Source organism: Gadus macrocephalus, chromosome 22, assembly GCF_031168955.1.
Source record: "Gadus macrocephalus chromosome 22, ASM3116895v1".
In the NCBI taxonomy this organism is placed as follows: Eukaryota; Metazoa; Chordata; class Actinopteri; order Gadiformes; family Gadidae; genus Gadus; species Gadus macrocephalus.
This window is the reverse complement of record NC_082403.1, coordinates 473,854-499,499: the sequence shown is the minus strand read 5'-3', so window position 1 is coordinate 499,499 and position 25,646 is coordinate 473,854. Positions and strand designations below refer to the sequence as shown.

Here is a 25,646-nt window from a genome sequence, read left to right as displayed (position 1 = left end):
AGACAGTTAAGGGATTGTGTAAGACAGTGGTCAACAGAAGGCTGTTCTGTATAGGTGTGTGTGAGGTGGATGGTTGATTTTTAACATAAAATAGGTAATCATTTCATAAACGCTTGCATAATTTTGCAAAATTTAATTTGCCTTACATCTAGATGGTGCAATTTGAAGCATTTTTGGAAATAAATAAAAGAAGATTGATTTAAAAAAATCTCCAATAACTCACAACTAAAGACTTGTTCTAGAACAACGCATTGACTCCCGAAAGAAAGACCACAACTGTTACAGAATTGTTATCAGTGTCCTTTATTTCATGACAATAATTTACGTATTTCTTCTAACCCTTCATTATCGATTCAAATCTCTCTCGTTTCATCCCAGCTTTGTGTTCTTCTGAAAACATTACGATTTTGTGGCGTTTGGAAAGGTTTCGAGCATTGAGGCGTTTCTGTTGATGACAAAACGTTTCATTGGACCGGGAGTTCACCCGGAGCTGCTACAAAGTGCTTCAAACCCTTTCGGACTTCCCTTAAGATTGGAAAACTACGTTGGGGTTAGTCATTTTCCGAAATTACTTTTGAATGAAATCACAGATATGGTACACATGATGAGGCTTGAAATATCAAGAGGAACTTTAAATGTAAACACTAACATCGATTATTACCGTTTGGAAAAAAACAGTTAGCATTTGTAACCGCTCACTGCTAGCAAAGCTAGCTAACACTAGAAATGTATGGATAAATATATAAATACACAGTTCTGTTCCACAGAGTTGAGGGAAGACACAAACCCTTTCTTCGTTCTGTTTGTAGCCCACGGCAGCTGCTGCCGCCGCTGGTTGGATTCTCACAAAAGGCAACTAATGTTGACGTCAAGCATAACTCGTAAAAAAGTTCAGATATAAAATAGAAGCGATGAGATGAAAAGCAGTTTTCAAAAGAAGACGTTTCTTCGTCTGTAACGATAGAGGCTACTAAAGAAGGCCACCAAGTTGACAGATAGCATAAAAAAGTGATTTCTTTACAGCTTAAACAAGGCAGTGGGACAAGCAACGTGGATCCAAACATTACAACACAAAGGAGACCCCCCCCCCCCCAAGATCGCCCGTGGCGACAGGCGGGTCTGAGCCCCTCCCCCTCCTCACGACCACCCGTAGCGGACCACCCCCCAGGATTAGAGCTACAGACCGCAGTGGGACTTCCACAACAGGAAGTGAGGGACGGTAACGGAGGGAAACCCTCCAGATCGTTTCCTACCGGGGGTAGGATCGCCGGAGGAGGAGGAGCGGGTTTTTTTTGAAGGAATCCTACGTTTACTTAAAAGAAAGAAGGAAGCCATCTGCGTTTTACTCGCCGTGTTAATCAGGACGTGGCGCCGTCGTACAGCCCACTTCCTGTGGACCGCAGCGCAATCGGATTGGCCGAGGACCGGGGAGTCTGGACCAATCCGGTATCAGTCTCTGAGAGTGTTAATGTGGGCGCAGATCTTGAGGGCGGGACCTAGCTTGATGTTCATGGTGGACATGAGGTGCTCCTCTCTGAGTAGCAGGAGTGCCTGTCCGTCAATCTCCTGGGACAGGAAGTGTGAGCTCAACTCCTCACAGCCTGACAGGAAGCACGAGAGGAAGAGGAGGAGGAGGAGGAAGAGGAGGAGTAGAAGAGAACATAAGTCTACAATTCAATATTATAATCAATAACCAGATAATTACACTGTTAAAAATACCAAAGACTGAAGTATGAATATAATCCAATACACAGACTGCAATAATTAGGAGTGTTGTTGTAGTTTAGGAGTATAATCCTTTTTACATTCATTCATTTTATTAGTGTACAAATTAATACAAATCCTATTTATATTTAATCTGTTTCTAAATGAAGGTGTTTTTATAAAGATGGATATGTTTGATATGAAGAGTTTCCGACCTTGCAGAGAGGAAATGAACTGAGACACTTCCTCCACACTCCAGTGGGCGGGGCTAGCAGGGCCGTCCAATGGGAGTGGAGGAGGGGGCGGGGCCTGTGTGCAGGAAGGAGAGTTGGCGGGAGATAGTGACATGGGCTCATCTTGCTCATCTTCCTCATCTTCGTCCTCGTCATCTTCTTCCTCGTCGATGCTGGAACCGTCGTCTGATTGGCTAGACTCTGAGCGGCACTGTGGGGGGGGGGGGGGGGGGGGGGCGGAGGAAGATGACATCATGAAATCCCCCCCTACAGATTGCATACATAAGAACGAAGGCTCTCCTTCCTGTTTGAGCCGGTCTGCTCTGGTTCCCCCCTACAGCCCAGAGGGCCCCAAGGAGGACCCCTACAGCCCTGAGGGACCCCTACAGCCCTGAGGGCCCCCAGGGGGACCCCTACAGCCCAGGGGAACCCCTACAGCCCTGAGGGACCCCTACAGCCCAGGGGGACCCCTACAGCCCTGAGAGACCCCTACAGCCCTGAGGGCCCCAAGGAGGACCCCTACAGCCCTGAGGGACCCCTACAGCCCAGGGGGACCCCTACAGCCCAGGAGGACCCCTACAGCCCTGAGGGACCCCTACAGCCCAGGGGGACCCCTACAGCCCTGAGGGCCCCCAGGGGGACCCCTACAGCCCTGAGGACCCCCAGAGCCACCTGGAGAGGTAACCTCTGACCTCACATTGACCTATGTCCTCACCTGGACAGGTAACCTCTGACCTCACATTGACCTATGTCCTCACCTGGACAGGTCACCTATGACCTCACATTGACCTATGTCCTCACCTGGACAGGTCACCTATGACCTCACATTGACCTATGTCCTCACCTGGACAGGTCACCTATGACCTCACATTGACCTATGTCCTCACCTGGACAGGTAACCTATGACCTCACATTGACCTGTGACCTATGACCTCACCTGGGCAGGTAGGGCGCGGCCAGCGATCCGTGCGCTGGCGATCTCCGAGCTGGTCCTGTGGGGGACCCGTCTCCTAGCAACCACTCCTTCCCCGTCCGAGTGGTGACCTTGGGGGTGATGATGGCGACCTTGACCCTGGCCGTGACCCTGGCTGTGTTTCAGGCGGAAGCTGACGTTGTACCTGAGGACGATCAAAACCGGTTGCTAGGCGACTAGGTGAAGAAATTAGTTGCATGAGGAGTTCTCTACAATTGCTAATTAATAAATGCATCATTTAGCAGATTACTGCGTGCTAATTAGTGGACTATTAATATTATTCTTAAATGTAAATTGATCACAATTTGAAGATGTTCAATCAAAAACTGAAAGAATACAATATAGAGGTTGTAAGGGGAAAAGGTCGTGGGGGTCAAAGGTTGTGTGGGTAAGGGCTGACCTCTTGGCGCAGGACATGGAGCAGAAGCGGCGGGTTCCTCTGAACTGCCGGGCGGGGGCCAGACTGCCGCAGTACTCACACTTCAACACTAGGGGACGCCAGAGGGCAGAGGTAAACAGACAGCGTAACTTTACATTTACATTTCACATTCAGGGCGTTTGATCCAAAGCGACATACAATAAGTCCATTTGTCAGGAGAAAGAAAAACAATATACCTCTGTAAGTACAGTAAAGATGTTCATAGAACCAAGTGTCAAGCACTAACTATCACTAGGTTAACATATTCCCTAAACACAACAAAGATTGCTAGTAAAGATGCTACACCACGCCAAGTGCTGTTTCACGTTAACTTTACAGCCTCTTTCCAACACAGACCCGTCACGGTGCTTCACACAGACAGGAACAGAAAGGAAGCACTTTTCACAATAGATAGTAGAGAAGAGAAAAGTAGAGTTTAGGATCATGTTTGTAATAACGCCGTTTAAAAGGACGGCGTTGGGTACCGCCGTCCTTTCTTCAGTAACGGGGTAATCAAACTAATGACTGTTTCCACCGTCACAACGCCGTTACCGTTACTGTACGCTAAATGCAGTGCGTTACTATGAATTGATTGAATAAAACTGCTAGTGAGGAGACTGGCTGGGTTAACAACGAGATAAGCAATTATGATTGGCTAAGGCAGAGTCATGTTTCATGGTAGCCAATCGGAGCCAATGTTTCTGCACACAAGCCAGGACACGCGCCCCACACACACACTGCCACACACACACACTGCCACACACACACACTGCCACACACACACACCAAACAGATTAAAAGAAGCAGCAGAAATGGCGAGTCCGGAGCATCTGATGAAAAGTTGGCATTTTCTGTAGCATTCGGCCGTTGTTCCACAGCCTTTACAACCAAGCAAATTAAAATTCAGTAGGAAGTATATCAGGGCCTTAAATGGGCAGTTCAACCATTTAACACATTAAGGCTGAGTGAAAACTGCTCAGAAAAATCCAAATCCTTTGACAGATAGCAACTTTCTTTTTTACAGTAATGCAAATAGTTACTTTCCCTGGTAACTAGTTACTTTTATTATAGAGTAATTAAATTACTAACTTAGTTACCTTTTGGAACAAATAGTGAGTAACTATAAGTAATTACTCTTTTAAGTAACGTTCCCAACACTGTTTGAGAGTAGAGTATAATTTAAGGAACTCTCCCAGGCCCGGTTCCAGAACAGAATGCCTTGGGGTGCATCTGAGATTACAGGGGGTGCACCAGTACTATACTAAAACCAGCTACCCAGCTTCAGTTCAGACTTCGCTTCTTTACATACAGGCCTTTCCTACCATAGACAAGCACTTCTGCGTAGTTCTACTGACATGTTGGGACATGTAACAAACAAATACTGTGCTTAAAAGATGGTACTATATCATGTCTTGTGATGTGGAGAACATTTCAGCTGCAACATTAGCTTATTGATATCTTAGATAGCTTTGAATATGAGATAGGTTTTTGATATGTGTGATGTGTGAGGTGTAAAAAAGAACAGAATTCTACACTCAAAAAAAAACATGTGACTGCAATTCAAAATTAAGGTTTATTTTTTATAAATTGTGGCAGGATATTTGACGTAACAAATAATTGTACATTGCCACTTAAAAATAAAACAGATTTTAGCTGAACAAGGAACGAACACTTTCAGACTTTGAACTTTGAACAAAAAGTAATCAGTATAATAAATACAATAAAAAGAAATATGGGTTCTTATGAACATAATACATGTATTGGATATCCAACGGATATATAACTGTTGCTGCCGAAGAAGTTCAACGTCACTACCGTGCGCAGTGCGCACCATAGATATACTGATATGGGTGCGTGCATTTTGCACGCGACGCCGGCATGACGCACGATGCCGGCCGGCGGCCAATCACAGCAGCGCTGATATAGAGCGACAACATTGCGACCTCGAGTGTGATATTGCTTTATACAACAGTTATACTAGTAAAATGTACTGTTAATAATAATAATCGAAGATAGATTGTGATTTGTTTGTTTATTTAATCATATAAACGAATGAAATTGCTTCCGGCAACAAAAATAGATCCCCACTGAGCGGACTGTTGCCAAGCAACATATAAACAAAACACCATGCATAAATGCGGAGTGATTTTGTCAGTTTGGTGAACAGTCAGAGTGATGTTGGATGCTCATATCTCAACGGTATTTAATGGAAATTGTCACACAAGTTTCATTACAATTTGTTTTGTGAGCAAGTATTTTATTATATTTATCATATTTATAAAAAAAAAAAAAATTGAATTATTTTTTTTTTCAATTGAGGGTGCAAGCATTTTTTTTGGGGGTGCAATGCATGCTTATGCACCCCCGTAGAACCGGGCCTGAACTCTCCAGAGATGTACAACGTGTTCCAGTTTAAACTGGTTATTCTGGATTCTGTTATATCCAACTGGGGTTAAAGAGGGCGTCACCTGTTGCTGTGGTTACTGTGTCTGATTGGCTGTTGACGTCTGGGAAGTCACTGGTCAATCCCTCCCCCGCTGGCTCCTTCACTGGTCCACATACCTGTCAATCAAACGCAACCAAACAATATTTTCTGATTTTGTGCGTTTTAGGCAACAATACAGCTGTCCATTATTATCATTATCATAAGTTTTATTCTTGAATTAGACGGAAGCAGCAGATTAACAATCTCTGTCGTTATTTTATAAACGATAAAACAAACGATCAAAAAATACCTTAACAAATAAAGTGGACCAATCAGAGAGACTCACCGGGAATGGCTCCGCCCCTTCCTGTATGACGAAGCCCTCGATGAGGTGAGTAAGCACCTGGGGCTTCACCACAGCCTGGGGGGGCGGGGCCTTCTCCAGCTGGCCGACGCCCACCCGGGTGATGGACAGCGGCAGGGAGGGGGCGGGGGGATTCAAACCAGGGCCTAGTAGGGGAGAGGGGGAGAGAGATGGGGAGGAAAAGGAGACAATAAGAGGGAAGAGAAGGAGAAAGGGGGAGGAAGGAGAACAAAGAGGGGGGAGGAGGGGAGGGGGGAGGAGGGGAGGCAGGAGGAGAGAGAGGGGGGAGGAGGGGAGGGAGGAGGAGAGAGAGGAGGGAGGAGAACAGAGAGGGGGGAGGAGGGGAGGGAGGAGGAGAGAGAGGGGGGAGGAGAACAGAGAGGGGGGAGGAGGGGAGGGAGGAGGAGAGAGAGGGGGGAGGAGAACAGAGAGGGGGGATGAGGGGAGGGAGGAGGAGAGAGAGGGGGGAGGAGAACAGAGAGGGGGGAGGAGAACAGAGAGGGGGGAGGAGGGGAGGGAGGAGGAGAGAGAGGGGGGAGGAGAACAGAGAGGGGGGAGGAGGGGAGGGAGGAGGAGAGAGAGGGGGGAGGAGAACAGAGAGGGGGGAGGAGAGAGAGGGGGGAGGAGAACAGAGAGGGGGGAGGAGGGGAGGGAGGAGGCGAGAGAGGGGGGAGGAGAACAGAGAGGGGGGAGGGAGGAGGAGAGAGAGGGGGGGGAGGAGGAGGAGGATGAGGAGGAGAGAGAGGGGGGAGGGAGGAGGAGGAGGAGAGAGAGGGGGGAGGGAGGAGGAGGAGAGGGTTCCGGTCGTTATCGGAGTGATGCAGTTGTTTTGGCTAAAGGACCCGTCATGTGACCACAGATCTCAGCTGGATTATTGGTAATGACTAACAGATGATCGCTGAGGGTCACGGGAGGAAACGACCGCTGATCCATGGTTTTACCTGCTTCAACGGCAGCGGTCGAGAGCGCTGACGGAAGATCTCTGATTGGTTGGAGCCGCGCCGGGGCAGGGCCTTCCTCCCCATTGGCCGAGCTGGATTCAGACTTCCTCTTCAACGATCCAGTCGTCTGCCTCCCCTGGAAACAGTTCCCAAGTGCAGTTAGAACCGGACTGAACTCTGCTGCCCTCTAGCGGCCAGAAGAAGCCCAGTGCAGCTTTAAACCAGAGGTTGAGCCAGCAAGGCCTTACTATACATCTTTAGCTCTGCACCTTATTGTATCATATATACTTACCATAATATATCATTGTACTCAAAGCCCAGGCTAGCTAACACGAGCTAGCTCTGTACCTGTGTGCCGTGACCTCCCGCCGCACTGCCATTGGCCGTCACCCCTGGCAACGCTCCCCTCTGGTCGCCGGGCGCCTGGGGAAGGGTCACGGACGGACGCAGCTGCGAGGAGGACGACGGAGGAGGAAGAGCAGAGGAGGAGGAAGAGGAAGCGCCCACCGGCTGGGAGGAGGAGGAGGAGCCGGGGGTCAGGACTCCGTTCTGGCCCCGCCCCCCGCTCTGATTGGCCTGGGGGTGGACGTGAGTGACGCGGGCCAACGGCGCCACTTCCTGCGGTGACTGGAGCGCCTTAAGCCCCGCCCCTCGGCACGCCGTGACCCCGCCCTCACGTGAGGCGATGGCCGCCACCACGGTGAGCAGGGGCCCCCCCGCCCCCCCCCGGGCCCCATGCCCCCCCCCCCGGGCCTGGGCCAGCGAGCTGCCCAGCGAGCTCTGCCGGGCGCCCACGATCTGCACCGGGATGTGGGGCGGGGCCGCCGGGGGCGTGGCCAGGGAGGAGGGCGGGGCCGGGGCGGGGCGGATGGGCGGCGGCGTGCGTGAGGGCAGCTGGAGGGGGGGCCGGACCCCCGACGGGCCCTTGGACTGGATGGGGAGGGGCTTCTCGGGGCCCAGGGAGGCCTTCTGCAGGGGCTGCACCACCAGGGTCTGGGCCCCCGTCCCCAGCTTCAGGGCCCCCGCCCCCGGCTTCAGGGTCGCCTGGTAACCGTGGGGGGGGGGCGGAGGCACCAGGAGGTGGGTTGCCGTGGCGGCGGCGGTCACCGTGGAGACGGAGCGCGGGCCGTGGAGGAGGAGCTGGGAGAGGGGGATTGACGGGGAGGGGGGGGGGTGGGCCTTGAGGTGGGCGGGCTGGGGGTAGGAGGGGATCTTGATGTGGGGGAGGGGGGGAGGGAGGGGCTTGATGGGAGGCTGGGGGAGGGGCTGGGCCCCACCGTGAGGGACTGGGAGGGACGCAAACAAAGCATGCGTTTAATAATGATAGCATTCATCACTGGTCTCCCTCTACTGGTCTCTACTGGTCTGTAGCCCTCTACTGGTCTCTAGTCCCTCTACTGGTCTCTACTGGGCTCTAGTCCCTCTACAGGTCTCTAGTCCCTCTACTGGTCTCTATTGGTCTGTAGCCCTCTACTGTTCTGTCGCCCTCTACTGGTCTCTAGTCCCTCTACTGGTCTCCCTCTACTGGTCTCTAGTCCCTCTACTGGTCTCCCTCTTCTGGTCTCTAGTCCCTCTACTGGTCTCTCTACTGGTCTCACCTGAGTCGATTTTCTCGAAGGTCTCGGTCTTCACCCCGGGACCCTTAGGGTCTGAGGGTCCTCTCAGAGCCAGGTTCTGGACCTGGGGCAGAGAGACCACAGAGTGACACACACACACACACACACACACACACACACACACACACACACACACACACACACACACACACACACACACACACACACACACACACACACACACACACACACACACACACACACACACACACACACACACCTGGTTGTTGTCTGATTGGATGCCAAAGGAGGAAGTGGCCATCACTTCCTTAATGGGTTGTTGCTGAGCCTGGGGTTGCTGGGTAACGGTTGCCACGGTTGCCGTGTTACCAGGCATGAAGATGAGCTGGGAGGAGATGGGCGCCCGGAGCGACCGGTTTACCTGATTGGACACACACCATGATGACATCATCACCATGACGTCATCATCACCATGACGTCATCATCACAGAGTTTAACACCATGACGTCATCATCACAGAGTATAACACCATGACGTCATCATCACAGAGTTTAACACCATGACGTCATCATCACCATGACGTCATCATCAAAGAGTATAACACCATGACGTCATCATCAGAGTATAACACCATGACGTCATCATCAAAGAGTTTAACACCATGACGTCATCATCACAGAGTATAACACCATGACGTCATCATCACCATGACGTCATCATCACAGAGTTTAACACCATGACGTCATCATCACAGAGTATAACACCATGACGTCATCATCACCATGACGTCATCATCACCATGACGTCATCATCACAGAGTTTAACACCATGACGTCATCATCACAGAGTTTAACACCATGACGTCATCATCACAGAGTTTAACACCATGACGTCATCATCAAAGAGTTTAACACCATGACGTCATCATCAAAGAGTTTAACACCATGACGTCATCATCAAAGAGTTTAACACCATGACGTCATCATCACAGAGTTTAACACCATGACGTCATCATCAAAGAGTATAACACCATGACGTCATCATCACAGAGTATAACACCATGACGTCATCATCACAGAGTTTAACACCATGACGTCATCATCACCATGACGTCATCATCACCATGACGTCATCATCAAAGAGTATAACACCATGACGTCATCATCACAGAGTATAACACCATGACGTCATCATCAAAGAGTTTAACACCATGACGTCATCATCACAGAGTATAACACCATGACGTCATCATCACCATGACGTCATCATCACCATGACGTCATCATCACCATGACGTCATCATCACAGAGTTTAACACCATGACGTCATCATCAAAGAGTATAACACCATGACGACATCATCAAAGAGTTTAACACCATGACGTCATCATCACAGAGTTTAACACCATGATGACATCATCAAAGAGTATAACACCATGACGTCATCATCAAAGAGTTTAACACCATGACGTCATCATCACAGAGTTTAACACCATGACGTCATCATCAAAGAGTTTAACACCATGACGTCATCATCAAAGAGTTTAACACCATGACGTCATCATCAAAGAGTTTAACACCATGACGTCATCATCACAGAGTTTAACACCATGACGTCATCATCAAAGAGTATAACACCATGACGTCATCATCACAGAGTATAACACCATGACGTCATCATCACAGAGTTTAACACCATGACGTCATCATCACCATGACGTCATCATCACCATGACGTCATCATCAAAGAGTATAACACCATGACGTCATCATCACAGAGTATAACACCATGACGTCATCATCAAAGAGTTTAACACCATGACGTCATCATCACAGAGTATAACACCATGACGTCATCATCACCATGACGTCATCATCACCATGACGTCATCATCACAGAGTTTAACACCATGACGTCATCATCAAAGAGTATAACACCATGACGACATCATCAAAGAGTTTAACACCATGACGTCATCATCACAGAGTTTAACACCATGATGACATCATCAAAGAGTATAACACCATGACGTCATCATCAAAGAGTTTAACACCATGACGTCATCATCACAGGGTTTAACACCATGACGTCATCATCACAGAGTTTAACACCATGACGTCATCATCACAGAGTTTAACACCATGACGTCATCATCAAAGAGTTTAACACCATGACGTCATCATCACAGAGTTTAACACCATGACGTCATCATCACAGAGTTTAACACCATGACGTCATCATCACAGAGTTTAACACCATGACGTCATCATCACAGAGTTTAACACCATGACGTCATCATCAAAGAGTTTAACACCATGACGTCATCATCAAAGAGTTTAACACCATGACGTCATCATCAAAGAGTTTAACACCATGACGTCATCATCACAGAGTTTAACACCATGACGTCATCATCAAAGAGTATAACACCATGACGTCATCATCACAGAGTATAACACCATGACGTCATCATCACAGAGTTTAACACCATGACGTCATCATCACCGAGTATAACACCATGACGTCATCATCAAAGGGTTTAACACACCATGACGTCATCATCAAAGAGTTTAACACCATGACGTCATCATCAAAGAGTATAACACCATGACGTCATCATCAAAGGGTTTAACACCATGACGTCATCATCAAAGAGTTTAACACCATGACGTCATCATCAAAGAGTTTAACACCATGACGTCATCATCACAGAGTTTAACCCCATGACGTCATCATCAAAGAGTATAACACCATGACGTCATCATCAAAGAGTTTAACACCATGACGTCATCATCATCACAGAGTTTAACACCATGACGTCATCATCAAAGGGTTTAACACACCATGACGTCATCATCAAAGAGTTTAACACCATGACGTCATCATCAAAGAGTTTAACACCATGACGTCATCATCACAGAGTTTAACACCATGACGTCATCATCAAAGAGTTGAACACCATGACGTCATCATCATAGAGTTTAACACCATGACGTCATCAGCACAGAGTATAACACCATGACGTCATCATCAAAGAGTATAACACCATGACGTCATCATCATAGAGTTTAACACCATGAAGTCATCAGCACAGAGTATAACACCATGACGTCATCATCAAAGAGTATAACACCATGACGTCATCATCAAAGAGTTTAACACCATGACGTCATCATCACAGAGTTTAACACCATGACGTCATCATCAAAGAGTTGAACACACCATGACGTCATCATCCAAGAGTTTAATATAAACTATGATGTCATGGTTTTAATTATGATTAATAGTAAAGAGTTTAATATCAACTATAATGTAATTCTATAATAGTAAATAATAATAAAGAGTTCAATATCAACAATAATTTCATGGTACTAATAATGATTAACAATAAAGCGTTTAATATCAACTATAATGTCATTGTATTAATAATGATTAATAATAAAGAGTTTAATATCAACTATAATGTTATTTTATTAATAATAAAGAGTTAAATACACCATGACGTCATCATGGGATCAACTATAATGTCATGGTATTAATAATGATTAATAATAATAGTTTAGTATAAACTACAATGTCATTAATGTATTCATAAGGACTAATAAAGGTTTGGTGTCCACTAGGATGTCATTAATGCATTCAGAAGGATTAATAAAGGATTCATAAGGACTAATAAAGGTTTGGTGTCCACTAGGATGTCATTAATGCATTCAGAAGGATTAATAAAGGATTAATAAAGGATTCATAAGGACTAATAAAGCGTTTGGTATCAACTAGGATGTCATTAATGTATTCATAAGGACTAATAAAGGATTAATAATGTATTCATAAGGACTAATAAAGGATTAATAATGTATTCATAAGAACTAATAGAGGACTAATAAAGGATTAATAATGTATTCATAAGAACTAATAAAGGACTAATAAAGGATTAATAATGTATTCATAAGGACTAATAAAGGATTAATAATGTATTCATAAGAACTAATAAAGGACTAATAAAGGATTAATAATGTATTCATAAGAACTAATAAAGGACTAATAAAGGATTAATAATGTATTCATAAGAACTAATAAAGGACTAATAAAGGATTAATAATGTATTCATAAGGACTAATAAAGGTTGGGTGTCTGACCCTCAGGTACATCTGGCCCTGCCTCCCGGCCGTCCCACTGAGCACCACCGATTGGCTGATGGTTGACGTGGCTGACGGGCCTTGACCAATAGGGCGTGAGCTGGTGATGGCCCCGCCCCCTGAAACGGGAACACTGGACTGGCGGGAGAGAGGAATCAGAAGGTTAGTGGGAACGGATCAACTGGGTCAGTTTTAACCACTACAGTCCACCAGAGTAACCAGTAACCTAACCAGTAACATAACCAGTAACCTAACCAGTAACATAACCACTGCAGTCCACCAGAGTAACCAGTAACATAACCAGTAACATAACCACTACAGTCCAGAGTAACCAGTAACATAACCACTACAGTCCAGAGTAACCAGTAACATAACCACTACAGTCCAGAGGAACCAGTAACATAACCACTACAGTCCACCAGAGTAACCAGTAACATAACCAGTAACATAACCACTACAGTCCAGAGTAACCAGTAACATAACCAGTAACATAACCACTACAGTCCACCAGAGTAACCAGTAACATAACCAGTAACATAACCACTACAGTCCACCAGAGTAACCAGTAACATAACCAGTAACATAACCACTACAGTCCAGAGTAACCAGTAACATAACCAGTAACATAACCACTACAGTCCACCAGAGTAACCAGTAACATAACCAGTAACATAACCACTACAGTCCAGAGTAACCAGTAACATAACCACTACAGTCCAGAGTAACCAGTAACATAACAAGTAACATAACCACTACAGTCCAGAGTAACCAGTAACATAACCACTACAGTCCAGAGTAACCAGTAACATAACCACTACAGTCCACCAGAGTAACCAGTAACATAACCACTACAGTCCACCAGAGTAACCAGTAACATAACCAGTAACATAACCACTGCAGTCCACCAGAGTAACCAGTAACCTAACCAGTAACATAACCACTGCAGTCCACCAGAGTAACCCATAACATAACCAGTAACATAACCACTACAGTCCACCAGAGTAACCAGTAACATAACCACTACAGTCCAGAGTAACCAGTAACATAACCAGTAACATAACCACTACAGTCCACCAGAGTAACCAGTAACATAACCAGTAACATAACCACTACAGTCCAGAGGAACCAGTAACATAACCACTACAGTCCAGAGTAACCAGTAACATAACTACTACAGTCCAGAGTAACCAGTAACCTAACCAGTAACATAACCACTGCAGTCCACCAGAGTAACCAGTAACATAACCAGTAACATAACCACTACAGTCCAGAGGAACCAGTAACATAACCACTACAGTCCAGAGTAACCAGTAACATAACCAGCAACATAACCACTGCAGTCCACCAGAGTAACCAGTAACCTAACCAGTAACATAACCACTGCAGTCCACCAGAGTAACCAGTGACATAACCAGTAACATAACCACTACAGTCCAGAGTAACCAGTAACATAACCAGTAACATAACCACTGCAGTCCACCAGAGTAACCAGTAACATAACCAGTAACATAACCACTACAGTCCAGAGTAACCAGTAACATAACCAGTAACATAACCACTACAGTCCACCAGAGTAACCAGTAACATAACCAGTAACATAACCACTACAGTCCAGAGTAACCAGTAACATAACCACTACAGTCCAGAGTAACCAGTAACATAACAAGTAACATAACCACTACAGTCCAGAGTAACCAGTAACATAACCACTACAGTCCAGAGTAACCAGTAACATAACCACTACAGTCCACCAGAGTAACCAGTAACATAACCACTACAGTCCACCAGAGTAACCAGTAACATAACCAGTAACATAACCACTGCAGTCCACCAGAGTAACCAGTAACCTAACCAGTAACATAACCACTGCAGTCCACCAGAGTAACCCATAACATAACCAGTAACATAACCACTACAGTCCACCAGAGTAACCAGTAACATAACCACTACAGTCCAGAGTAACCAGTAACATAACCAGTAACATAACCACTACAGTCCACCAGAGTAACCAGTAACATAACCAGTAACATAACCACTACAGTCCAGAGGAACCAGTAACATAACCACTACAGTCCAGAGTAACCAGTAACATAACCACTACAGTCCAGAGTAACCAGTAACCTAACCAGTAACATAACCACTGCAGTCCACCAGAGTAACCAGTAACATAACCAGTAACATAACCACTACAGTCCAGAGGAACCAGTAACATAACCACTACAGTCCAGAGTAACCAGTAACATAACCAGCAACATAACCACTGCAGTCCACCAGAGTAACCAGTAACCTAACCAGTAACATAACCACTGCAGTCCACCAGAGTAACCAGTGACATAACCAGTAACATAACCACTACAGTCCAGAGTAACCAGTAACATAACCAGTAACATAACCACTGCAGTCCACCAGAGTAACCAGTAACATAACCAGTAACATAACCACTACAGTCCACCAGAGTAACCAGTAACATAACCAGTAACATAACCACTACAGTCCAGAGTAACCAGTAACATAACCACTACAGTCCAGAGTAACCAGTAACATAACCAGTAACATAACCACTGCAGTCCAGAGGAACCAGTAACATAACCACTACAGTCCAGAGTAACCAGTAACATAACCACTACAGTCCAGAGTAACCAGTAACATAACCAATAACATAACCACTACAGTCCAGAGTAACCAGTAACATAACCACTACAGTCCAGAGTAACCAGTAACATAACCAGTAACATAACCACTACAGTCCACCAGAGTAACCAGTAACATAACCAGTAACATAACCACTATAGTCCAGAGTAACCAGTAACATAACCAGTAACATAACCACTACAGTCCAGAGTAACCAGTAACATAACCAGTAACATAACCACTACAGTCCAGAGTAACCAGTAACATAACCAGTAACATAACCACTACAGTCCACCAGAGTAACCAGTAACATAACCAATAACATAACCACTACAGTCCAGAGTAACCAGTAACATAACCACTACAGTCCACCAGAGTAACCAGTAACATAACCAGTAACATAACCACTACAGTCCAGAGTAACCAGTAACATAACCACTACAGTCCAGAGTAACCAGTAACATAACCACTACAGTCCAGAGTAACCAGTAACCTAACCAGTAACATAACCACTACAGTCCACCAGAGTAACCAGTAACATAACCAGTAACATAACCACTACAGTCCAGAGGAACCAGTAACATAACCACTACAGTCCAGAGTAACCAGTAACATAACCAGTAACATAACCTCTACATTCCACCAGAATAACCAGTAACATAACCAGTAACATAACCACTACAGTCCAGAGTAACCAGTAACATAACCAGTAACATAACCACTACAGTCCACCAGAGTAACCAGTAACATAACCAGTAACATAACCACTACAGTCCAGAGTAACCAGTAACCTAACCAGTAACATAACCACTGCAGTCCAGAGGAACCAGTAACATAACCACTACAGTCCAGAGTAACCAGTAACATAACCACTACAGTCCAGAGTAACCAGTAACATAACCACTACAGTCCACCAGAGTAACCAGTAACATAACCAGTAACATAACCACTACAGTCCAGAGTAACCAGTAACATAACCAGTAACATAACCACTACAGTCCACCAGAGTAACCAGTAACATAACCAGTAACATAACCACTACAGTCCAGAGTAACCAGTAACATAACCACTACAGTCCAGAGTAACCAGTAACATAACCAGTAACATAACCACTACAGTCCAGAGTAACCAGTAACCTAACCAGTAACATAACCACTACAGTCCACCAGAGTAACCAGTAACATAACCAGTAACATAACCACTACAGTCCAGAGGAACCAGTAACATAACCACTACAGTCCAGAGGAACCAGTAACATAACCACTACAGTCCAGAGTAACCAGTAACATAACCACTACAGTCCAGAGTAACCAGTAACATAACCAGTAACATAACCACTACAGTCCACCAGAGTAACCAGTAACATAACCAGTAACATAACCACTACAGTCCAGAGTAACCAGTAACATAACCAGTAACATAACCACTACAGTCCACCAGAGTAACCAGTAACATAACCAGTAACATAACCACTACAGTCCAGAGGAACCAGTAACATAACCACTACAGTCCAGAGGAACCAGTAACATAACCACTACAGTCCAGAGTAACCAGTAACCTAACCAGTAACATAACCACTGCAGTCCAGAGGAACCAGTAACATAACCACTACAGTCCAGAGTAACCAGTAACCTAACCAGTAACATAACCACTGCAGTCCAGAGTAACCAGTAACATAACCAGTAACATAACCACTACAGTCCAGAGTAACCAGTAACATAACCAGTAACATAACCACTACAGTCCACCAGAGTAACCAGTAACATAACCACTACAGTCCAGAGGAACCAGTAACATAACCACTACAGTCCAGAGTAACCAGTAACCTAACCAGTAACATAACCACTGCAGTCCAGAGTAACCAGTAACATAACCAGTAACATAACCACTACAGTCCAGAGTAACCAGTAACATAACCAGTAACATAACCACTACAGTCCACCAGAGTAACCAGTAACATAACCACTACAGTCCAGAGGAACCAGTAACATAACCACTACAGTCCAGAGTAACCAGTAACATAACCACTACAGTCCACCAGAGTAACCAGTAACATAACCACTACAGTCCAGAGTAACCAGTAACATAACCAGTAACATAACCACTACAGTCCACCAGAGTAACCAGTAACATAACCACTACAGTCCAGAGTAACCAGTAACATAACCACTACAGTCCAGAGTAACCAGTAACATAACCAGTAACATAACCACTACAGTCCAGAGGAACCAGTAACATAACCACTACAGTCCAGAGTAACCAGTAACATAACCAGTAACATAACCACTACAGTCCAGAGTAACCAGTAACATAACCAGTAACATAACCACTACAGTCCAGAGTAACCAGTAACATAACCAGTAACATAACCACTACAGTCCACCAGAGTAACCAGTAACATAACCAGTAACATAACCACTACAGTCCAGAGTAACCAGTAACATAACCACTACAGTCCAGAGTAACCAGTAACATAACCAGTAACATAACCACTACAGTCCAGAGTAACCAGTAACATAACCACTACAGTCCAGAGTAACCAGTAACATAACCAGTAACATAACCACTACAGTCCAGAGTAACCAGTAACATAACCACTACAGTCCAGAGTAACCAGTAACATAACCAGTAACATAACCACTACAGTCCAGAGTAACCAGTAACATAACCACTACAGTCCAGAGTAACCAGTAACATAACCAGTAACATAACCACTACAGTCCAGAGTAACCAGTAACATAACCAGTAACATAACCACTACAGTCCAGAGTAACCAATAACATAACCGGTAACATAACCACTACAGTCCACCAGAGTAACCAGTAACATAACCAGTAACATAACCACTACAGTCCAGAGTAACCAGTAACATAACCGGTAACATAACCACTACAGTCCACCAGAGTAACCAGTAACATAACCAGTAACATAACCACTACAGTCCAGAGTAACCAGTAACATAACCAGTAACATAACCACTACAGTCCAGAGTAACCAGTAACATAACCAGTAACATAACCACTACAGTCCACCAGAGTAACCAGTAACATAACCAGTAACATAACCACTACAGTCCACCAGAGTAACCAGTAACATAACCACTACAGTCCAGAGTAACCAGTAACATAACCACTACAGTCCAGAGTAACCAGTAACATAACCACTACAGTCCAGAGTAACCAGTAACATAACCACTACAGTCCAGAGTAACCAGTAACATAACCAGTAACATAACCACTACAGTCCAGAGTAACCAATAACATGACGGTAATATAACCACTACAGTCCGGAGTAACCAGTAACATAACCAGTAACATAACCACTACAGTCCAGAGTAACCAGTAACATGACGGTAACAGTAGCACCAGTTAGAGGTCTTATAGCTGGTCAGTAGTGTAGTGTAGAAGTACTCCCAGTATACTGACCGTGTAGAAGTACTCCCAGTATACTGACCGTGTAGAAGTACTCCCAGTATACTGACCGTGTAGAAGTACTCCCAGTATACTGACCGTGTAGAAGTACTCCCAGTATACTGACAGTGTAGAAGTACTCCCAGTATACTGACAGTGTAGAAATACTAACAGTAGTGGATTAGACTGGATAGTAGAAGGGCTAACAGCGCTGCTAACAGTAATAAAAGCTAACTTACTGAGGTGGTGGTGAGGGGGCAGGAGCTACTGGAAGGACTTGACTGACGACCAGCAGCTAGACCGGCCTGAGGAAGAGGAGGAAGAGGAAGAGGAAGAGGAAGAGGAAGAGGAGAGGAGGAAATCAAACATGTTACAAACATCAAACAACAGAAAAAGCAAAGGGAACGTCGGTAAGCATGATAGCACACCTTTAAGGAGCAGGTAGGGGTTGGACAGTACAGGGGTTAGACTCAAGGGCGTCAGTTTGTTTTTAGAAGTGGTGGGGACAATAACCATAAGCTTGAGTGTGGTCTGAAAAGTGCTGGGTACCATTATGTAAGCTATTCATCCATTCAACGCTGCATTACAATATGCTCTACAGTGTATTGTCAGGTGTTGAAATGATTTGAATATTCGAATACTGGTTCGGAAAATTAGTATTTGAAGCTTAAATCAGTATTCGGAGCTTCGTTATTTTTTTTGTGACTTACCAGGGCGAGGGAGGCAAACTATAAGCGTCAGCGACACCAAGCAGAGAAGCGAGAGAGGTGGAGGAAGAATAGATATCTTGTTTCCCTTTACTTTATAACACAACATTAGCGGGATCTCTGGAGGAAAAGTAATACTTAAAACCTTAGCTTAGTTGTTTGTTTACGTTCGCTGTACAGCGCCGCGCCAATCAACTGTGACTGGCTTGCTGCAGAGCGTGAGCGTCTTGGGAATACCCGGTCAATATAATGGATATAATATGGACACATAAGACAATCAATATTCGGTATTTGTTATGGATTTATTGTACAAATTCCCTGAAAAGATGCACGTTCCAGGATGATTTGAAAAGCTCCCGTAAGGGCTTAGATGACAGAGAACAGCTGATTTGGAACGGAGCAACAGCTGTTCGCTTTCACGGGGAAAAACTAAGGAACTTCAACCTACCAGCGAGCCTACTTCAACCACCGTGTGTAGGCCTACTAATTAACGTTCAAAAAGCTATTAAACAAAATATGCAGATACTGTCAAAATCGGTTCCAGGGAGTATATAAGGATTATTAATGTTGTTTTTGATGGTGTTTTTTTCTGGAACGAGTATTCGAATATTCGCTCGGAAAAACCAACGAGTATTCGAAGCCTGAAAAATGGCATTCGGGCCAGCCCTATGAAGATCCTATTCGAACAATAAAAGTTGAAAACCACAGTTTGTGTTTTGGCTTGTTTTGCAAAACAGCGTTGGAAACACCAGGGTATTGGCTCTGGATATGTAGGCCTAATACTAATACACACAGGACAAAGAACAGTGTTGGCAATTTAACACTTATCTTGACATCGACAGAGTTTACCAGACAAACAATGCGAGACTGTAAAGGGGGTACGAAATGAAACGAGGTACTGAGCATCAGCCTTTTGAAGACGCGCAAGGGCTGCTGGTAGCATATGTTATGCTGCATTAAAAAAAGAAAAATACAAGCACCCAGAGGAGAATTGCATCTGCCAAATCCTGACCACCAGTAAACACTTGCGTAGGACCAATGTAGACTTCACTCGTTACAACATCATAAGAAAATTGTCCGCAAATAAAATCCCCTTCAGTTTAGGATAATCACACAGGTTATGCGAGAACATATTTATGTCAGGATAGGCCTACCAGGCTCCAAGTCGTCACATATCTCAATCAGACAAAACCAACTATAACCACATTGGCATAGCAATCGCACCGTGTGTAGCTGCTACTAGCTGCAATCTATATATACAACGCATACTAACTGAAGCACCAACCAGAATCAGATCAAAATCGCTTGGGACCGTTGGTAACCTTTGGCCAGGTCATCCCGATTCACGAGCAAACAGAACCAGCAGCAACGTTTACGTAAACCAATTTCTTACCTTATGTGGCCCTCCACATGCAGGCTAGATGACGTATCCATATCGATATCCAGTGTCACAAACATGCTTTCTATAGGAAGCAAAAGGACCGGCTATTTTCTGAATAAAAATGTCAATTTTGGCTGTCTGTCTTGAAACTTCTCCAGTGCGTTCACCCCAAAATGCAACGGGACGACAAGATCCCATACAAAGTGAACGTATAGACGCGTATCGGGCGAATATTTTTGATTTGTCGCGCCACACTTTCGCCGTGCACAGGCAAGCGCGTTCACGAGGATTTGTGGCGCGAAAAATTTCAACTTTGACACGAATTTCGCGTGATGACAGCCAATCAGCGTTCAACAGCGTGGCCACTGAGTGACATGTGTAACGTAACAGCCAATCAGCGTTCAACCGTCAAACTCAGCGCAGTGCAGTCCGGGGTGTACTGCAGCATGGAGGAGAAAGTGATTATTGCCGTTTGCGACTCTCGGAGCTCTATATATAATAGTATATAATATAATATAATTGTATATATAATATCAGTCACGGCCAAAAGCTCTGTGTGCCTCCGGATGGCCGTAGCGCAGGGAGCTCATAGGGATTGGGCTTCTCGGGAGTCGGGGTTTGTTTACCGGCGTTGCCGCCTATCACATGATTTTAGACTCTACGATTTCGGTTGAGTATGTGGGGATATTTTTTATTTTTTTATTTTTTTTAAAAGTGGTGGGGACAAAATTCGTTTTTCAAATAGTGGGGGGGACATGTCCCCCCCGTCCCCCCCGTAATCGACGCCTATGGTTAGACTGTACAGGGGTTAGACTGTACAGTACAGGGGTTAGACTGTACAGGGGTTAGACTGTACGGTACAGGGGTTAGACTGTACAGTACAGGGGTTAGACTGTACAGTACAGGGGTTAGACTGTACAGTACAGGGGTTAGACTGTACAGTACAGGGGTTAGACTACAGTACAGGGGTTAGACTGTACAGTACAGGGGTTAGACAATACAGGGGTTGGACTGTACAGGGGTTAGACTGTACCGTACAGGGGTTAGACAGTACCATACAGGGGTTGGACTGTACAGTCCAGGGGTTGGACTGTACAGTCCAGGGGTTGGACTGTACAGTCCAGGGGTTGGACTGTACAGTACAGGGGTTGGACAGTACAGTACAGGGGTTGGACCGTACAGGGGTTGGACCGTACAGGGGTTGGACCGTACAGGGGTTGGACCGTACAGGGGTTGGACCGTACAGGGGTTGGACAGTACAGGGGTTGGACAGTACAGGGGTTGGACAGTACAGGGGTTGGACAGTACAGGGGTTAGACCGTACAGGGGTTGGACCGTAGAGGGGTTGGACCGTACAGGGGTTGGACAGTACAGGGGTTAGACTGTACAGTACAGGGGTTGGACAGTACAGTACAGGGGTTGGACAGTACAGTACAGGGGTTGGACCGTAGAGGGGTTGGACCGTACAGGGGTTAGACTGTACAGTACAGGGGTTGGACAGTACAGTACAGGGGTTGGACAGTACAGTACAGGGGTTGGACAGTACAGTACAGGGGTTGGACAGTACAGTACAGGGGTTGGACCGTACAGGGGTTGGACCGTACAGGGGTTAGACAGTACAGGGGTTAGACAGTACAGTGAAGGGGTTAGACAGTACAGTGAAGGGGTTAGACAGTACAGTGAAGGGGTTAGACAGTACAGTGAAGGGGTTAGACAGTACAGTGAAGGGGTTAGACAGTACAGTGAAGGGGTTAGACAGTACAGGGGTTGGACAGTACAGGGGTTGGACTGTACAGGGGTTGGACAGTACAGGGGTTGGACAGTACAGTGAAGGGGTTAGACAGTACAGTACAGGGGTTGGACCGTACAGGGGTTAGACCGTAGAGGGGTTGGACAGTACAGTACAGGGGTTGGACAGTACAGGGGTTGGACTGTACAGGGGTTGGACTGTACAGTACAGGGGTTAGACTGTACAGGGGTTAGACTGTACAGGGGTTGGACAGTACAGGGGTTGGACAGTACAGGGGTTGGACTGTACAGTACAGGGGTTGGACAGTACAGTACAGGGGTTGGACAGTACAGGGGTTGGACAGTACAGGGGTTGGACTGTACAGGGGTTAGACTGTACAGGGGTTGGACAGTCCTACCTGCTGCAGGTTGTGGAGCTGGGCGTTGTTGATCTGCTGCTGCAGCATCAGCTGCTGGAAGTACTGGGCGGCGTTGGGCTGCCTCTGCAGGGCCTGCAGTGCCTGGAGCACACATTACACAGATACACATTATACATACCATATACATTACCCAGATACACATTATACATACCATATACATTACCCAGATACACATTATACATACCATATACATTACAGATACACATTATACATACCATATACATTACACAGATACACATTATACATACCATATACATTACAGATACACATTATACATACCATATACATTACACAGATACACATTATACATACCATATACATTACAGATACACATTATACATACCATATACATTACACAGATACACATTATACATACCATATACATTACAGATACACATTATACATACCATATACATTACAGATACACATTATACATACCATATACATTACAGATACACATTATACATACCATAAACATTACAGATACACATTATACATACCATATACATTACAGATACACATTATACATACCATATACATTACAGATACACATTATACATACCATATACATTACCCAGATACACATTATACATACCATATACATTACAGATACACATTATACATACCATATACATTACACAGATACACATTATACATACCATATACATTACAGATACACATTATACATACCATATACATTACAGATACACATTATACATACCATATACATTACCCAGATACACATTATACATACCATATACATTACCCAGATACACATTATACATACCATATACATTACAGATACACATTATACATACCATATACATTACAGATACACATTATACATACCATATACATTACAGATACACATTATACATACCATATACATTACAGATACACATTATACATACCATATACATTACAGATACACATTATACATACCATATACATTACAGATACACATTATACATACCATATACATTACAGATACACATTATACATACCATATACATTACAGATACACATTATACATACCATATACATTACATATTATATACATTATACATACGTCATATACATTACATATATTATGCATATTATATCCATTAGATATATTATACATATTATATACATTATACATACGATATCCATTACATATATTATACATATTATATACATTATACATACGATATACATTACATATATTATACATATTATATACATTAGATATATTATACATATTATATACATTATACATACGATATACATTACATATATTATACATATTATATACGTCATATACATTACATATATTATACATATTAGATACATTAGATATATTATACATATTATATACATTAGATATATATTATACATACATTAGATATATTATTAATTAAATATTATAATAGACACTATGACCTGTTTCGAACATTTATTTTAAAGTTACACATATTGTAATGTTACACACATTGTATAAAATACAGTATATCATACTTATGTTAGGTTACAGGCAGGGCCACACACACACACACACACACTGCAGCAGGTGAGTGATGTTTAGTGCTCCACTGATCACGGATGAGTGACAGGCCGATGACACTGACGCTAGAATGCAAATACATCAACAATATATACGTCATTGTCACACACACACACACACACACACACACACACACACACACACACACACACACACACACACACACACACACACACACACACACACACACACACACACACACACACACACACACACACACACACACACACACACACACACACACACACCTGTACGGCCTGTCTCTCGTACAGCGACATGGAGTTCATGGGAGAGGGTCTCGCGGCGGACCCGGACAGCGCGCCCCCAGCGGGGGGGGTGGGCTGCTGGCTGGGCTCTCCGTCCGTCTCCATCGCTGCTGCAGAGGGAACACACAAACTGTCAATCACCCACGACCTGTCGATCACTCACGCCGGACGGGGAACTCCACCTGCAGCAGGGTCCGTCCGGCGGAGCGCCGTCACACGTCGGGCCGCCAGTCACCCGACGGTAGTGAATCCCGGTATGAGGAACAGGCCGTTCAGCAATCACAGACCCTACATACATCATCAATCCATCCATCACTCATCACTCCTCCGTCGATAGCTCGCGTTGCACGCAGCGTCGCTGTACCGGACCTTCAGACCCGCTGAGGTCCTCCGTGGACCGGGAGCACCTAGTCGGTGCTCCCGGTCCACGGAGGACCTCACAGGCCCTCGGCGGGTCCCCAGGAGCAGGGGGAACGGGGAACGGGGGGACGACGACACAGGAGCGTGCTCCCCCCGTTCTAGCCTGCAGCTCGCGGACGGTCTGAGGGTCCTTACCGTCCAACGGCACCAAGAGAAGATCCGGTCGTCCCTGGAGCGCCGCCCTCCTCCTGGTCGTTCGGTTGGACGGACTCAGCACGGCTTAATCAGCCGGCGACGGGTTCCGAAGCGATGCTTTTTAATATTTTGCATAAATGTACAGCTGATGTGACGCCACGCCCCCTTCTCCTGCTGGGACACGCCTCTTCCGGCGCGACGCGATGACGCACCA

General features: G+C 45.1%; 1 protein-coding gene across 2 annotated transcripts; it reads right to left on the bottom strand.

Moving 5' to 3' along the window:
* Positions 1–283: 283 nt before the first annotated feature.
* On the bottom strand, positions 284–25,630 carry LOC132451615 (polyhomeotic-like protein 1). 2 transcript variants are annotated; one of them, XM_060044208.1, is made up of 15 exons: positions 25,433–25,630; positions 24,860–24,987; positions 23,048–23,149; positions 19,052–19,117; positions 12,772–12,909; positions 8,895–9,056; positions 8,657–8,738; positions 7,407–8,344; positions 7,059–7,194; positions 6,100–6,263; positions 5,797–5,890; positions 3,311–3,398; positions 2,875–3,055; positions 1,920–2,148; positions 284–1,601 (listed from the first exon to the last, which is right to left on the bottom strand). In XM_060044208.1, the coding sequence occupies exons 2-15, from the start codon at positions 24,980–24,982 to the stop codon at positions 1,450–1,452; spliced, it is 2,655 nt and encodes an 884-aa protein (XP_059900191.1). In that variant the 5' UTR covers positions 24,983–24,987; positions 25,433–25,630; the 3' UTR covers positions 284–1,449. The 2 variants fall into 2 exon arrangements, with proteins under 2 accessions (XP_059900191.1, XP_059900192.1); XM_060044209.1 differs by lacking the exon at positions 25,433–25,630 and adding an exon at positions 25,174–25,323.
* Positions 25,631–25,646: the final 16 nt, after the last annotated feature.

What these genes read in the sequence shown, in the direction of transcription:
- LOC132451615 (XM_060044208.1), bottom strand. Translation starts at nt 24,982, where the DNA reads ATGGAGACGGACGGAGAGCCCAGCCAGCAGCCCACCCCCCCCGCTGGG. An exon ending in CGGGAGGTCACGGCACACAG is followed by an intron (nt 7,195 to 7,406) that starts GTACAGAGCTAG and finishes AACTGTTTCCAG; the next exon opens with GGGAGGCAGACGACTGGATC. An exon ending in CACAGTAACCACAGCAACAG is followed by an intron (nt 3,399 to 5,796) that starts GTGACGCCCTCT and finishes GGCGTCCCCTAG; the next exon opens with TGTTGAAGTGTGAGTACTGC.